General features: G+C 44.2%; 2 protein-coding genes across 6 annotated transcripts in view; one reads left to right on the top strand and one right to left on the bottom strand.

Annotated features, from left to right (window-relative positions):
* The first annotated feature begins 3,666 nt into the window (after positions 1-3,666).
* Positions 3,667-4,203, top strand: FANCD2OS (FANCD2 opposite strand). Its single transcript, XM_068556888.1, has one exon. The coding sequence runs from the start codon at positions 3,667-3,669 to the stop codon at positions 4,201-4,203; it is 537 nt and encodes a 178-aa protein (XP_068412989.1).
* Positions 4,204-5,246: 1,043 nt separating this feature from the next.
* The window catches only part of FANCD2 (FA complementation group D2), a 55,037-nt gene continuing 42,836 nt past the window's right edge, over positions 5,247-17,447 (bottom strand). For all 5 annotated transcript variants that reach the window (XM_068558298.1, XM_068558300.1, XM_068558299.1 and 2 more), the window contains 12 exons: positions 17,269-17,379; positions 16,022-16,152; positions 14,780-14,873; positions 14,015-14,137; positions 13,102-13,195; positions 12,330-12,401; positions 11,568-11,606; positions 10,527-10,601; positions 9,452-9,526; positions 8,336-8,482; positions 7,095-7,190; positions 5,247-5,671 (listed from right to left, as the gene is read on the bottom strand). In XM_068558298.1, coding sequence (XP_068414399.1) covers positions 5,603-5,671; positions 7,095-7,190; positions 8,336-8,482; positions 9,452-9,526; positions 10,527-10,601; positions 11,568-11,606; positions 12,330-12,401; positions 13,102-13,195; positions 14,015-14,137; positions 14,780-14,873; positions 16,022-16,152; positions 17,269-17,379 — 1,126 coding nt within the window. In that variant the 3' untranslated portion in view covers positions 5,247-5,602. The remainder of the gene's footprint in view (positions 5,672-7,094; positions 7,191-8,335; positions 8,483-9,451; positions 9,527-10,526; positions 10,602-11,567; positions 11,607-12,329; positions 12,402-13,101; positions 13,196-14,014; positions 14,138-14,779; positions 14,874-16,021; positions 16,153-17,268; positions 17,380-17,447) is intronic.

Below are 17,447 nucleotides of genomic sequence, written 5' to 3' on the forward strand. Positions count from 1 at the left end.
AAAAACACAACTGTGCAATAAAAACTACTGTTTTGTTTGCTTTTTAAATAACAAGTGTCTCTTTTATTCAAGAGGAAAATAAAAATAAACTTACCGGGTGAAAAAAAGTTGCAATTCAAAATCATCTCAGGGGACTTCCCCGGTGGTTCAGTGGGTAAGACTCTGCGCTCCCAATGCAGGGAGCCCGGGTTCAATCCCTGGTGGGGGAACTAGATCACGCATGCATGCTGCAACTAAGAGTCTGCATGCCGCAGTGCAGATCCCGAGTGCTGCAACTAAGACCCGGTGCAGCCAAAATAAATATTAAAAAAAAAAATCATTTTAGTCTTTTCCAAGACTCATCATTCTCTGCCCCTCTCTCCACCTCCAACTCTCTCCACTCATCTCTCCTTCCACATGGATACACATGCACGCGCATGCACGCACACACGCATGTACACACACACACACACACACACACACACACACAGTGGACATTTGACAATTCTTGACAAGTCCCTCAAGACTATCTCATCTTCCAAACCAGGATCTCAGCCTGACCCCATCCCTGGGCCCCAGTCTTTCCCCTTCAGCTTCACCCAAAGAGCCAGGCAAAAGGTGACCACTCTTGTTTGTGCTGTGTTCTACGGTTCACAAAGTGCAAGGGCAATTTCTGGGTATATAAGGGAAGGGCAGGTGGGCCGTTAGTTAATTCCTCCTACAAATACTGCACCCTGCCAGGCACTGTGATAGGCACTGCGGATATAGGAGTCAGCTGGGTAGACCTCTCTTCCCCCAGCCTTCCAGAGTAGTTGTTTGCAGCGGGGTTTAAAAGTAGTCAGATCACTCCTTTACTAAGGTGAAAGTGTCAGTTTTTCAGCTTTGTGAGAATGGGACAGAATCTTCCTTCTTGAGGTTTAACAGAAAGCAAAGTTTTTGGTTGGGAAGTCAAGGAGACACATATCTTTGTTTGCTCTTGACAGGCGAGCACGTATAAATTCTGTGCCCCTGCATTGGGATCATTTCAACGCAGCAACAAAGGCCTTCAGAATTCTGGGTAACTCAGCCCGAATACCCAGAACAGGGTTTAAAGAGTAGAGCTTACATTTTAACACTAACTACAGCTCCCGGGACATTTATGCAGGTTCCTGGCCACAGCCTTTAAAGTGGGCGCGTTGTGCTCTCTGACAAGATCAAAGGCACACCGCTGGGGCGAGGCGGGGAGGAGATGGAGGGGAACAGAGAGGACGGGGATTCCAAACAGCGCTCCTGAAGGCTGAGTCCTGGACCAGGTGTTCCAATCAGGTGGGGGTTCCTAGCTGGGGCGCCTCGAGGCCCCCTCCCCCACTCCCCTGCGGCTCGGGCTCCCCCGCGGTCCTGGGTCACAAAGGCGGTTGCCAGGCGCCGGGTGGAGAAAAGATGCGGCCCGGGAACAGCGGCCGCCACTCTGGAGCGTGCGGCCCGCGGAGTTCAGCAGGTGAGCCTCCAGCCCGGATGGTGGGACCGGGACCGGGCTCCCACTGCCACCTCTGCCTCGGCCAGAGCCGTCTGGCCCCCGCCCCGGGTAGGGGCCGGGCCCCCGGGGGACAAGCCCCTCTTCCGGCTGGGAGGGGGAGCCTCCCTCACTCAGGGCAGCTCCAGCCCCTCGGGATCGCAGTTCACAGTTCAAGAGGACCTCAGCTGCACTTTGACGCTGCCTTCCCCTTTCCCAGGTGGGGAAATGGAGGGACTGGGTTCCTTGGCATGGGAGGAATGGTACGAAGGGGAAGCCTTTTGGGCTAGAACCAGGTGTTCCCTATCTGGGAGCTATCAGAGCAGCTTAAACAGACTTCCTAGATTCAACCCCTCCTGGAGTGGATGACGGTGACTTCCGGGTGGTAGGCGTGGGGGGTGAACTATCTTTATTTGAACGCTGTGTGAAAGTGGTGGAAAGACCTGGGGTCAGAGGCCCTCTTTCATCCCATGTTGGTTCTGCCAAATATTTAGGCTGGACACGTGATAAAGCCTTTTCCCTCTGGCCCTATTTCCTCTTAGGAGACAAGCGAGGAAAGGCTCCTGGGATTTTTCTTTTTTTGGTCATATGCTCAGAGGCGTTAATGCCCTCCACCCGCACCTTGCCTTGGTGGTGTACCACAGCAGCCCTGATCCTGGATGTATGCTCCTAGGGTCATAATATCAAGCACCAGAAGCCTTCCACAGGCTGTTTGGAATAGATAACTATCCCTTGGGTGTCAATTGCTCATCGGAAGGCAGCCCAGATATTTGAACAGTATGCACAAGGGCCTGCATAGATCAGGAGAAACATACCAGTTGGAGGAAATCAACAAGTCTCCTTTCTACTAACCACTGTCAGGGGTAGGTCTTCTGGTATGAAAGGTCACTAACAATTCCCTTTAAAAATGAAACTTACTGTCTCACAAACTATGGTGGAGGTGTCAAAACTTTTCACAGTATTTCCTGGGCAATTACTGGATGGGATGGGATCAGATCTGCTGCTACCTTTGAGGGAGACTAGAGAAGGGGCAGAGAAATACACTTGACTGGAAAGAAAAGGGATATGCTATGCCCCTTAACATAATAGGTAGGTGCTCAAAAAATGTTAGCTTCTCTTGAATTCAGTGAAATCCTTTATATACTGGCAATTTTAAAGTAGAAAAACGGAAAGTCCGAATTCTACTTGGATAAATTTTGAGTTAGCAACATCCTCCCAGCCCTTTCCTTTATCTCCAAAGGGGGGGAAAAAAATCAAGTTCTTAACCAGTGGGTCTTTCATAGATAAGAAGAAAACAAAAACAAAACACACATAGAAGAACCAGAAAAATCTTTTAAAAACTTTAAAAGACTGGCCTTTGGAACTTTTTTCCCTCCCAGCCTGGTATAATTCCTCTGAGGTGGTATGTAAGTACCTCAGGGCCCTGAGAGAGCTGCTCCCTTGTGTCAGAAAAGAGGTTTTTAGGGCCAAGCGCAAACTGTCTCCATAATTAAGAATAGTAAAAGCTGAAGTTCCTTAAAGGAACAGCATAAGAAGTTCTCAAACTACAAGGTACATCAGACTCCCCTGGAGGGTTTGTTTAAATGCAGAATGCAGGGCCCTTCCCCCCAGAGTTTCTGATTCTATAGGTCTCAGGTAGGGCCCAAGAATCTGCATTTCTGCCACATTCCCAGATGACTGTCATGGTTCTAGTCCCAGAATCATACTTTGAGAACCAACGGTATAAATGCATGGGATTTAGGGTCACAAATATTTGGCAAGACACACCTTTCTGAGCATCCATCCACAAATAATGTCTCATCATGAAATGCCAGCAGCTTCTGCCACCTGAGAGGCATAGATTCTGACTTCAGCAGTTGTCAACACAGCACAGATCCTAATGCTGAACAGGGACGCTCCATTTTGGACAAATCTATTTCCTCATCTGTAAAATGGGTAAAAACCTACCTTCAGAGGCTTGTGATAAGGTTTAATAAAGTACACACAGCAGTTGCCAGATTCAATACTTGTCACTATCCTCTACTGCCCTTTATAGAATTACTAGTATCCTAACATCTACTGGAATCTTTTCATGAGAACTACAGAGTAAGTTGAAGTCAATAATGAGACAGAGATGTGAATTTAAACAGCCATGCCCTTGCCAAAAGCATGCTAGGAAAATTCCATGTTCTCATTCCTCTCCTCTAGGACTGTCAATGGCAGGATACCAGCTCTGGTCACCATGGACCCCACTGGATGAGAGCTTCCAATGGCTGCGGCATACAACACCTACACCTTCTTCCAAGCACCCCTTTAGGGCTTGCCCCTGCTTCCCCCACACCCCTTCTGATCTTGAAGTGCAGCTGTGCTTCCAAGAGGTCACTCTAGTTCTAGACAGTCCATTCCTGGAGCCTGGGGTGAGTCCCAAGTTGCCCTGCCACACGTCAGAGCTCCGAACCATGAACAACAAGAAAGGGCTGGTCAGGAAGCCCCAGCCTGTCTGCCTCAATGGAGTGGATTCTGTCTTTGGCAGGGTCATCACGGCTCAGCCGCCAAAGTGGACCGGGACCTTCAGAGTTTCAGACAAGTCAGCCTTTTGCAAAATCATCAGCCGGGAGCACCAGTGGCCCACTGGACTTAAGGAGCCTCAGATTCAGATGACAGTGACCATGTGCAAACAGATGCTGCGCTCCATCCTCTTGCTGTATGCGACGTACAAGAAGTGCACCTTTGCCTTGCAACACTCCAAGTAAAGTGTCCCCATCTGATCCCCATTCCTCACACCACGCCTTCTGCTATGTGCCTGAAGCTTACATAGACTTTTCCGTGTAAAGGAAACTGTGTTTGCCCCAGCCATCTTGCTTTTCAGTCAAGCAGTGACAATCCGGAGCCCCCCTCCTCTCTTCCCGTCCAAAAATGGGCCAGTAACAGAGCAAGGGAGAACATTTCCATTGTAAAGCTGAACAACCATTTAGAGTCAAACTAGCATTGACATGTACATGTGATAAAGAACCATTAAACAAACCACATAAACCAATGAGCCTACTGTGAACTCTCTTCAACACTGAAGACCACAATGAGTTGGGGAAACAAAGAGTGTCAAGGAAGGAGATTATGGATTTCTATGTACATGAGGATGAAGGGGTCAAAAATCTATATGTGGGTCAACGATTAATTTAAAAAAACAAAAAACAAATAACCTCCCCCACCAAAAAGACAACATAAAAACCTAACCAGCCACACCCTAATACTACCAGAGAGTACAAAAGTGGGTAGAAATAAAACAAATATTAATTAATATTTACAGCCTGGCAAAAAAGAACTTGGTAGCAGCACTGAAACTGGGCTTTCTGGCAGAAGACATGAGAGTTCCCCATTTTAGCTGAAATGTACTCCTAATGTTCTATTTTTAATAAACTACAAGTAATTTTATAGCACTGTTGTAACTAGATTATAGGTATAACTCAGAATAATGTGGAAATAAAATAAAAATTACATATGCAAAGTTAACATGAATTTGATGCTGCCTTTTTCTCCTTTATCATATCTACATGACCACCAAAAATTTAAAAAGCAGCCAAACATTCGACTTTCTTTGGGCATTAAAAGAAGTTCATCACTCCTCCAAAAAAGATCACAAATATCTTCTCATCTCAAATAAGAGGATCCTTGTAATAGCGAACATATGATTGTAATTGGTAGAACTGATGTGTTGTACCAGTCTCCATTATTTCTCTGCACAAACACCAATTCAGTTCCATCTATGAAGGAAATTCGAAAAGAGGAATGAGGTAGCTGAGGCAGAACTTAAAACAGAATTTATTTGTAAAACTGGTACAAGCCTAAATTCTAGAATAAATCCAGAGTTTCAAAACTAGCTCCTGAAGCTCAGAATCATGACTACTCTGCAGCACAGCACTGCCATGTTCGCCTAAATTGGTAAGTAACGCTACATTCGAATTCTGAGCCACGGTCTTTGATGTTAGTAGACAACCTGTGAAATCCACAATTAAGTTGATTCAATAAAGCCCCTTCTTTAAGGACAAAATAGGATGCTTCCAGTTAGAAAGGCAGAGAGCAGATGTGAAACCCTGAACACAAAAGGGTAAGTAGCTGGCAGAGATGGGGAGGGAGTATCTTTCTGTGGTCTAATCAGTCATCATCACTCTCATCACTCTCTTGCTCCTTTGCTCCATCACTTGCTTCATCTTCTCCACTGTCCTAAGAGGCAAAGGATAATTAAATATTTTAGGTCATCCGGGCGACGCCATGACTTGCAACACTGCTCCCACAGCACACATGACTGTATTGTATCGTTGTTAAAACCAATGATAGGTTTTAAACCATTCTTTTGAGAATGAATCAGAGGCTCCCCCATTCTGATATCATGGCCTCTAAGCCAAGACGATGGAGGGAGCCATTTTGATACTGACTTACGCCATTCTGCAACCCAACCAAATATGCATGATTTGTAAATAAGCCACGGCCCTCCAGCTCTACTGCATGTGTGTGACATAGGAACAAAACGGGCATTCAGTATAGAATGAAATGTTAGTTAAATTCACAATCCAATAGGAATCCAGAGTAAAATTCTCTCTGGTTTGTAAAATCTAATCTGGGAGGCTTGCTTATGACAAAGCACCAAACTAATACGATATCGTCTGCCTCAAAACTTTTTTATGGGGACTCCCCTGGTGGCGCAGTGGTTAAGAATCCACCTGCCAATGCAGGGGACACGGATTCGAGCCCTGGTCTGGGAAGATCCCACATGCCGCGGAGCAACTAAGCCCGCGTGCCGCAACTACTGAAGCCCGTGCTCCGCAACAAAGAGTAGGCCCCGCTCGCCGCAACTAGCGAAAGCCCGCATGCAGCAACAAAGACCCAACACAGCCAAAAATAAATAAATAAATAAATTTATAGGGGGGAAAAAGCCATAAAACTTTTTTATGAGAACAAGGTGGAGATATTCTATACAAATAAAACAGAGGACCATGTAATAAAAGAATTTTTCATACTAAATGATCCTTACACATCAGCCTCAAATTGCATTACAAATTGTATCCACAGCAGCGGTTCTTAAATCTCAGCTTCTCTGTATCTATAACCCACCTGAATTGTAACAAACTTTTATAAATATATACATTTTTCCTTAGTTTTCTTTAAAGTCCCAAAAGCATTGGTAGTAGCCCAAAAGAGCATAAGGGCTCCTACTCTTACTTTAGTCCTCAGTGGTAGCAGCTTTTGATTCTGTGCTTTAGCTTTCACATTTCTATTTTAGATATTCAAACACATGTTTAAATGGTTTAACTCATTCTTCTCAACACTTAGAGAACACTTTGACCTCTTCTTATCTCCCCTCTAAAATGGTTTCGTATGAATTCAGGAGGCTATAATGGAAAGGAATTTTCAACTCTATAACATATGCTACAAACAACTCCAGATACTCAAGTTGTGATTAAAATATTGAGTGATTATAATATTGTGTGGGTTTTTTTTTTTCTGGCCCCCCCAGAATTCACATAAGCACAGAAGCTTTTTTGGAGGGAATGGAGATGGGCGTAGAAGTATCTGATTATAAAATCAAGCAGGGAAAGTTCTGCACTCTCTACCATCAATGCCACTCTGGTGCCTTTTACAGACATACCTCTGTTCCTTTGCTCTTGGAGACCTGGGATGACGCATCATCCTCACTCTCATCTGCTGCGCTCTCCTGGGAATTCTGGGATATAATCTCTTCACCCTGAATGTGAATGGGCCAGGACAAACAGTGGGTTATAATGATCACATTTGGGGTCTCAAGGGGAGAAAGGCTTAGTTTATAGACAAGGCAAAGAAAGATATTCAGTCATTCAAATATGGTCAAACATGGACACCAACCTGTGATCCAGCATCTAGAGAAGTGATAATCAACCCAAGATTTCTAAGATGCTTGTGGCTCTGATACAATATGTAGTTTTACAAATGGTTCATCTTTGTATTCTAATATCATACTAGTTTTACAAGGCCAGACTGTATTGGTGACTCTTTCAGGTAATGCTGAATATGGTTCTAAAGTTTCCCAAATACCTTAAGGTATGTGAGCATGAACACCAACACACCAATCACAAATGGCCATGTAAAGGCTAAAGGATGGTATACTAAAATGGTTTAAGAACATCAAATCTGGATCAGGACTGTTTGGACTCAAACCCTTGCTCCACTCACCTATGGCTGAATGATAAGTTACTTAACTTTGCTGAGCTTCAATTTTCTCATGGAAACAAGAATGGATGTGAAGAAAGGAAGCTAATTCTCTGGGGAGCTATTCTTTTCATATATAAGATTTTAAAACTCAGATGTTGTAAGCATGAATGAGGAGGGCTTGGACTGTATTTGAAAAATGCTGTAACTCCAAAGTAGTAGTATAAGCAACACAAGATTTCAGCCAGTCAGTCAGACAATTGAAAGAACTAAGAAATGCTCATTTGTTAAAATTAGCCAGAGAATAATTTCAGGAACAAGACAGACTGGTTTTAGGGGGAAAAAACAAAAATAACTAAACAAAGTTTCTCCATATACAAAAATATTCTAAATCTACCCACAGTAGGGCTTAAAGGTATCCCTCTAGCTATGGAAAGAGGTTTTCCTGATCTGCTCCTCTATGTCTGAGGCCTTGTTTATATCAATGGTATGTTTTGGTGCCTTCGCTGCCTGGGATGAGGAGTGCAACCTGCAACCAGGGCCCAAAGGCAATGTACCCTAATGTTAAGAGCTCAACAGTCACAGATTTGAGAAAAGCAGTTTTGAGTATTGAGAGAGTGGGGCTTAGGTGACCTCCCTTAGATACTTTCCAATGCTCTCACAAAGAAAGGGAGTAGGAGATTACTGGCGGGATCCCAGGCTTACCTGCAAGTCCCGGTTTTTGAGATTGCCCAGCCAAAAAGCCTCTCTGCAATTGTTGAGGATGAGCATGGCTTTCACTCTGCAAACTAACAGCTCCAGGGTCTTTTTGAGCAAAGGCACATGTCTGGTGAGTTTCGTGTCCTGGTGAATCTGAATGGAAACAAATGCATCCAACTCATCTGGGTTTAATCATCATGCTTTCACATTTCCTATACAGAAACTTTTGAATTCCTGACACCTTGAACACTGAACAAGACCATATGCCCTGCCAGTACAGGCCAGAGACATGTTCCATCAAAGAGCAGTAGTCCGGCAGAGTATCCCGAAGAGAATGGCAGCTGTCCTTCAAGCTAAAAGAGCCTAGAAGACATACCACCAACACCTCACGGTTCCTCTTCATAACCTCTTATTGATCAATTATCAATGAATTTACATAAAATATTCTTGAATGTATATTCTACTGATACTAAACAACAGAGAGGATCCCTGTTTAGCTGCAGGAGTTCTTATAAAATTCCACTGTTCAGCACCTTAAAAAGTTAGAACCAGGGGAGGAACTCAACAACAGGAACTGGGCTTGCCAGTGACTGCAGAACTCCATGGTTCTGTGTTCCTTCACACAAAAAATGACTGGCTCAACTCCAGGCTTCAAGTGGAAAAGTCCTTCAATGCTAAAATGTTCTCACAGAGACAGATGTGTTCCTTGACAAGTAAATAGTACAGCTGAAAAGCTCGAAAAACAGCTGCTTTTAGAACTACCTCTTGTCTCCAGCAGAGTCATCACTTACATAATATTCCTACTGCCCAGAGCACTTTGTAGCAGTTACACATCCACCAACATTCTCTCACCAAAGAAGAGCTCCTGGAGGAAACAGGGCTATGGAGTTTGAGTCAAATTTCAGATGCAGAAATTCCCCTCTAGATGATTACCCAATCTCTGCCAGCAACTGAGGATTTGACCACTCTGAATAAACTGCCTTTGGACAGACATAGTCCCAGAAACAAAGGCTTCAGAGGGGTAAAAAAGGACGAAGGCACTGGAGCCCATGGATCTCCAAAATCACAACCACAGATTAAACCAACAGGTGGGCTGGTGGTGTGACCTGCTTTCCATCTTACCTTGGAATGCCCACACAGGTGATGAAGCAGCCTTGTATTCAACTGGAAGGTTTCCAGTAAACTCAGAACATCTTCCTATAACCAACAACATTCGTAAGTGCCATATGAAACGTTCTCATTTCATTTTATATGCAAGATATTCTTGCAACCAAGGGTTCCAAAGAGGATCAGACCTGCAGGTTCCAGCTGTATATGGATAATCATCTCTTCTTTTTTTAAAATTGAGGTATAGTTGATTTACAATATTATATAAGTTTCAGGTGTACAACATAGTGATTCACAATTTTTCAATATTATGCTAGACAATTTGGCCTAGCAAAATTTGGCTTAATTTGGCCCTCAAATAGGAGGAGGAGTGATCACTGGCTATCCTCCCCTTTATCTTTCTGAGTTATGAGGGGCCAGCCAAATATTGTGAGAGTGTTTTGCAAAGTTCAACTTGCTAAGTACGTGTAAGAAGTAATCATCTCTGTTTCTGTTCTTTTTATTTTTAAATTAAAATTTTTGGCTGCACTGTGGGGCACGCGGGACCTTAGTTCCCCGACCAGGGATGGAACCTGCACCCCCTACAGTGGAAGCGCAGAGTCTTCACCACTGGACTGCCAGGGGAGTCCCTGTTTCTATTCTTATTTCACTACTCTAGTCTTGGAGCCCACTTGGGTAAAAAACTCTCAAGACTGTCCGTTATAACAAGAGTTTACAACACAAATGAGGTTTTTTTCGTTTGTTTTTGTTTTTAAATTCCCAAGACCAGACTTAGAGAAGCACACAGGAATAAGCAAATGACACACTAATGTGTGAGGTCCTGGGACTGCAGCAGCACAATAAAATCAAGCTAAAAAGAACAACCATCCTCAAATCTGGAGGAGAAGTAGGAAGGCGGATGTACTACGGAATATTCAGTCCTACATGGGCATCTCTGGGGATAGCTGAAGTGACGAGAAGTACCTAAGCAGATCTGTGGCCCAGAACCTGGGCAAGGGGACCACCCCCATGCCAGCCCAAGAATCGCCGTGGACGTATCTTCTGAACAACTGTACAGAGCATGTCTTTGCTCTCTGTTCTCAGTTCTTACCCGATGTTTTCTAAAACTGAAGTCTAGGAGAGGCATACACTGCTTCAGAAATGCTTCCACAAAGAGACGCCCGTACTGAAGAAGAGAAGAGATACATTGGTGATGACCTCTAGCTGAGGTCTTTTACCTGAAAGGCCCCTGCCTAAGGCAGCGTAACATTTCCCAGACCAGGGGGTTTCTTTTCTTATTTTTATATATAAAAAATAAATTGGAAAGGGTCCAAAAGGTTAATTTGGAGAATGTAGCTTAATGCAAAAGCTAAATGAGCCTGCTAACTAAGCCCCAGAATTAGGCAGACTTACCTACCCCAGACACAGTCAATTCAGGGGTGTTGCTCAGCTTGAGAATGAGGGCACAGAGGAACAGAGAGGAACCCCAGCTCCCCGAGGACACCTTACTCTCAAGAGGAAAGAACTGGGTAGAGCTGAGAAAGCACATGACCACTTGCCCAATTTACCAATCAGGTAAATGACTCCCCCTTCTCACCCATCTCCCATAATGGCACCAGGGTGGAGCGAGTAAAGAGGAAGAGAGAAGCCAGAAGATAATGACAATGGGGCACCATCCGCTAGAAGGAACTGTCAAGAGTGGGGCTAGAAGCATTCTCCCTATAGTGTTCTTTAGCTCTTAAGCTATCAAAGATTTGATGGGTTTACCATCAAATCTAGGGCTAATCTGGGATATCCCCCGGCAGAGGAGTTCAGCAGATACCAGAACACCAGCTCCCACATTGATAAGGCCACACATGGGCTTTAAAAAGACCAATCACCCACTCCTCCTTCCTTTCTGTTGCCTGGGAAGGAATAGCAGGGAGTGACTACTGCTCCTGAAGCCACTCATCCTATTTCTAAGACTAAGTTTTCAAACTCATAGGAAAATTGGTTTCTCTTGTCATCCAACTAGTATGGAAGAACATATCCATGGTCTTTTCTAGACTACCTGATAGCACAGATTCTGGAGACTGGCTTTTGGGCAAGGTATAAAGCAATTCCACTCAGCTAACTCACAGGAGGAATAAACACTAAAGAGGGCCGGTCTCACCTTCAAACATACATGCAGAACAGGACGGCTATCAAACACCTGGAGAGATGAAGGACAAGAAACCAAAGCTGAAGTCTGCTCCTCTGAGCACCCCAGCCTCCTCCCCACCGCGCAAAGCACAGCTCTGAGTGTTGCAGAGACGTCTAAAATGAAGAAAGCAGGCCAACATGTCAACAAATCAATTACAAAGCAGAACGAAGTAATCCCTGTAACTGAAGTTCAGGAAAAGGAAGAGGGGAGCATAGAGGAACAAGGAATTGATTCCAACTGGGAATGTTAAGAAGATGGCATTGCAGAGGCCCCAAACCTTGATCTGAAGCCTGAAGAAAGAGTAGATGAGGCAGAAAGGAGAGAGAGCAACATTCTAAGCTGGAGGAACAGTCTGAGCAAAATCATGGAGTGGGGGAGAGCACAGAGTATGTGTGAGGGATAAAGAAGGCACTCAGGTTGGAAGAGGGACACAGTGGGGAATGTGCTCAGACCCACGGCGGGGTGGTGGTGGGGATGACACGGGGAAGGACCCATTAAATAGTTAAGTGCTGTGGCACAGATGGGAAGGAGGGAGGCAGAGAAGGAAAAGACACTGCCCAGGAAGAGGGGAAGGGGTTATCCAGGGTGGGTGGGGCATAGGGAGGAAGATGGGGGAAGCAGGTCCCCAAGGGAGGCTGGGGAGAGGAGCGGGAGGGTCCATTTTGGAAGCCAGGCCCCTTGGTGGTTCCTGCAATTAGCCAGTGAGATGAGATAAGGAGCCTCCATACTCACCTTTATCAGGTTGATGAGGATACTGAAGTCTCGAACAGCCATGTTCCAGTAGAGGAGCTTCTCTTCATGAATCTGGAGGCAGCCAAATATACAGACACCTCTGAATCACAGCCAAATACTTCTCTTACTGTTCTCCTACTAATATATGGTTCTTGAACTACACAGTTATACAGAGATTTAAGCCAATTATCCTCCTACAGAGATGTGGCAACCAGTGCACCCACAAGATGGTTCTGAGGCCTGCATATATGTGGTAACATTAGGGTATCTTATAGAGACTTTCTAAAAAGAGGACTTCTCTTCAATAATTTCCAAGTAGGAAAAAGCCTCTGCAACGTATCTCTGGGCCATCAGCTCCCCGTGGCTTCTCTGATTCCCTATGCAAGCCCTATCTCCCAGCAGGCTAGCTCAGTTCTGGTTAGCAGGCTACCAAGGCCCAGGCTACCACAGCATCTCAAACAGGCCTGCTCACCTCATGCCAGATCACAAGTTGCACCCGGGTACATGAGGCTGCAACCGAAGATATTTTTTTCCAGACTAGGTCTATGGAGTCCCAAGTCCCCTGGGAAGTAGCCAGGTAAAACAGAGCCCAATCCTCACTTCCAACCAGAGGGAAAGGAAATTAAACCAGAAGCTCTTTGAAAAAATATCCTGGATCTTAGTAACTTGAAGGAAATAGCTTAGGAGAAAATTCTGGACCCAAGGAGTAGAAGAATCAGCAGCTTCCAAGTAATCCAGAGTCTACTTCTTGGGGTGGGAATACCTGACTTACCCGCTCCGAGTCTGCTGCTGTTCCAGCCTGAAGACCTTTCACTGTCTTCTCTAGTTCAGCCATCATCACACCGAAGAAAATGACAAACGTGTGCCTAGAAGAGAAAAGCATGATGCCCACACAATGATGCACTGCTCAGAAACAAAGTGCCAAAAGTTATTTCCTTCCCCACCTCTCTGAATGTCCTTTCACTAGGGTCCACCCTCAGAGGACACGAGAGTGAGAAGGATTTAGAAATGAGCCGAGAAGATGGTCTGTGAAATAAGGGGATTAACTTCATGAAGGGTGAGTGTAGTGGTAAAGAGCAGGGAAGTAGTGGTGAGAAGATCTGAGTTTAAGTTCCTAGTTCCATATTTACTTTATTGCCTGAATCAACTGAGCAAGCCCCCTAACACTCATTTTTCTCATCAGTGAAACAGGGGTAATGATACCTACCTCACAGATTCATCAAAAGGATCAAATGAGAGAAACGATGTAAGAGTGTGTTATAAACTGTGAAGACCATACAAGTGTCAGATAACCATTGATATTATGAGACACAAAACCCATTATGTGAGACCTATATGGTTAGATACAACAATCATTGTATCCTTCAAAGATGGCTAAAATACTGGAAAAGTAATTTCACATTTAAAGGATGAAAGCACTGATAGAAGCCTGGTGATTAAATATCCAATGCCGCTGAAGACTGTAACTACTGAAAAATTCATTCCTCAGTAAGGTCCTTTCACATGGGCTGGCTAAGAGCCGCTTGGAGAGAATGCACAGTAGACACTGCGTGTGTTGAATGAATGATTGTACCTACCCTCTGTATCAGAACTAGATGAAGAGTAAGGTAGTTATTTGGAAACTACATACATTAGACAGTGTGATTCTAACTTAGGGAGAGAACAAGAGGACAGTACTCCCTTACCTGGTCAGTGTAGGGAATGTGGAGGAAGATGCCTCCTTAGGAGAGTTGATCAGTTCCGGGACACCAACACCAGCGATCTCCTCTATGGCCTTCAGAACACCGTCTGTGTGCTCCAGGTAGATGCTGCATTGACAGCCATAGGAGTATGAACGCATGTTACAGAATTCCTAAATCAAGATTTCTTTCTTAAGACATTACCAGGTACTAAGCTTTAAGACAACTATTAGCATTTATTTTATGTTATTTTATTTTTTATTTTTTGGCTGCACCACTTGTGGGATCTTAGTTCCCCAACCAGGGATTGAACCTGGGGCCATAGAAGTGAATGCGCCAAGTCTTAACCACTGGACCGCCAGGGAACTCCCAATACTTATTTTTAATAAGGATTCCAAATACTTGTCAGGAGGTAAAGGAAATGATGTCTCAGTTGGAAATACAGTTAGACACCTTGGAAGTGATGGCTGTGTCTTGGATACGGTAGGCAATAATAAATATCTGACTCATTGGTTAACAAGGCAGGATACAACAGCAGACTCCCCCACTTCCTCTATGATTTGATTTAATAAAGAACTAGCTGACAGTATAAAACAGAACGAGAAGATCTGACAATCCACATATTCCAAATTATGTTAATTTCAAACCTACTTCACTGCTTCCAAGTTACTCCTAACCAAGGTAATTTCTCAGTTTTTGACCAGACAAGGGATCTGAACAGTGGCAAAATGGAAGGCTATTTGGCTTGTGGACAGAAACTGAGCCTCTCACCTAAGCAAAGCCTCGAGCTGGTCATTAGGAATGCCGCTCTTCTCTTTCTCCCCACTTGGCCACACCCGACAAAGGAACTGTCTGGCCAGGGAAGCTGTTGGAGAAACAAGGCAAAGACATCTCATTCATGGAAAATGAACTTCACTCTTGTTTTGCAGGCTTTTGGGGATGATTATTGACCAAAAGGATTATTCTTTTATATTTACTATGACGTTCCTGGGCTAACAGACAATTTGAAAAAAAGCTGTCATGAGTTCCTGCTCTACTGGTTCTTCTACCAGAAATAAACCCATTTCTCTAAGACTCAACATGTCCCACCCTCTTACCCTGTCTTGACACAAACATGAACCACACAGACACACAGAGAAAAGGAATGCTGCTGGGCAGTGGGAAGTCCATCTCAGCTCCTCCTTGGCAGGCCAACAAGCAGTGGCTGGCTGCTTCCTAGATTCATACCAAACCCTCCCCTTTTAAACAACAGGGAATAATAAAGGTTTGTTTTGCACGTTCTCCTTGCTTTCTGTCTGTGCTGCCAATTGAGTTGTATCAGTGAGATGCATTCCAAGAGCTACGTCAAAAGATAGTTAAAGAAAAAGATCAGGGGGACTTCCCTGGTGGTCCAGCGATTAAGAATCCGTCTTGCAATGCAGGGGACGCCAGTTCGATCCCTGGTCGGGGAACTAAGATCCCACATGCCGCAGGGCAACTAAGCCCGCGCACCACAACTAGAGAAAAGGCCTCGTGCCACAACTAGAGAGAAGCCCACGCGCTGCAACGAAAGATCCTGTGTGCCGCAACTAAGACCCGACGCAGCCAAAAATAAATAAATAAAAATTAAAAAAAAATAAAAGGAGGAAAGAAAGAAAGAAAAAGATCAGGGATGGGGCCAGACCTTTCTTTACACTTAATTCTGATTTCTCCTCTCTCTCCCATTTTATTAACTTCATGGTTTATGTCTTTCAGTCAAATGTCTCAGACACTTAAGGGAAAAAAAAAAAAAAAAAAAAGGACATAAATAAACAAAAGCCAAACAAAATCTAGCCAACTGAACTAACCACACTCGGTCCAATCACTGTCAGCAAAGATCAGACATAGCTCCTTCTGGAAAAATGTCCTTCTTGGTATAGCAAGAGAGCACATCCAGAGTTATGGACAGATTTGCTTACAAAATTTACAAGGTCCTAGGAAGCCCTAAGTTTACAAGTCTATTCATGAAAGAAGAAAGAGGATATGGCCCATCACCAATTTTTCCTTTGTTCTGAGTAGGAGCTGTAGATTTCTCCAAAATGACCATCAAAAGTCTGATGAGATAAAGAGCACACTGGAAACTGGGAATGCTGAGATGGAAATTCTGCAAGTAATGGAAGCTCTGGCTGTAAGGAGACAAGAAAAAAAATAAAAAACAACACCACAAGTATTACAGATGTGTCTAAATCCATGAGTTATCTAAGTCCGCTTAAATGTTTGATGGTCTAATCAGAATCCTCCTCATTTGCAGGGGCTTTAGTAGAACCTTCTTTCAAGACCTTATAGAGACTATAACTTTGTATAAAGAAAGTTAGGGCATGGAGGCCAGAGCCCAGTGGATGGAATGCTGGCCTTGAAGAGGTCATGTATGCCAAGATACCCAAGTGCTAGCATAGGCCATGCTGATTACATTATTCTCAGTGTAGAATAAATTATTTGCTTTTTAAGGCATTAGGCAACACACTGAGAATAATGTTTAAATTCTGGGTTCATAGGGACAAAGTGAAAGGAAATGATAAGGCAGAGAAAGCAGAGCTTCTAATAAATGTACTGAAAATGGCTAGCTTTCAATGCTCTGAAGTAATGGCAGATGAGGAGTCACAATTAATCCAAAACCGTAGGTGAAATAAAACTAGAGTCAACTCCTGATTGATTGGCGGGAAGGAAGTCAAACAAATTTAAAAGTACTGTATTGAAAATGAAATAAGGCTCTATAGGCAGGAATGACAAGCACTGACTGTGGACCCAGTGATGGCCTAGGCTATCAGGAGAGGTAAGGGAAAGACCAAGGTGCTCTGGTTGAAGCTGGGGTAGAGGCTGGAGGCTGTGCCCCTTAGAGCTCCTTCTCACCTCCTGTGCCCTCAGCCTAGGCTCCTCTTCTCCCAAGATGAGGGAAATGGACAGGTGATCAGTGGTAACTAACTGCTACCTAATTACCCAACCCTACTAGGAGACAGAGTAGGTCCCTGGATAATCAAGAGTTGACTACAGATGGCCAGTGCTTTCATCAACATTACCTTACCTGAAAAGGTGAACTTTACAGGATGAAGGGTGCATAAAGATTTAGTTTGATTAATTCAACAGTTTCTAATGCTTCAGGATATATCTGAATACACAGATGAGAAAGCTCACATAAATGAGGAAAAGTCACTGAAAATACCAAGTTATCTCCAAGAAGTCTTGCCAATCTTATTCCTAGGAGTTTCTTGGGACAACACTCGGGGATATGTGGTCTGACCCACCTAAGCAGCTCCTCCAAGGCTTGGTCAGGCTCTCCCGGCTTCAGTCGGTTAGTAAGGACCTCAAGGGCTGAGTACAGTAAATTAGTATTTTCAGGTTGAAAAAATCCATTCCTAAGGGAAAGTCAAGGAAAGGTAGTTTAGCTCAGTTTCAGGAAGATTACGTGGACAGCAGGTGAGGA

Source organism: Eschrichtius robustus, chromosome 12 (assembly GCF_028021215.1).
Source record: "Eschrichtius robustus isolate mEscRob2 chromosome 12, mEscRob2.pri, whole genome shotgun sequence".
NCBI classification, from domain to species: domain Eukaryota; kingdom Metazoa; phylum Chordata; class Mammalia; order Artiodactyla; family Eschrichtiidae; genus Eschrichtius; species Eschrichtius robustus.

Coding starts and splice junctions, on each gene's coding strand:
- FANCD2OS (XM_068556888.1), top strand. CDS start 3,667: ATGGCAGGATACCAGCTCTGGTCACCATGGACCCCACTGGATGAGAGC.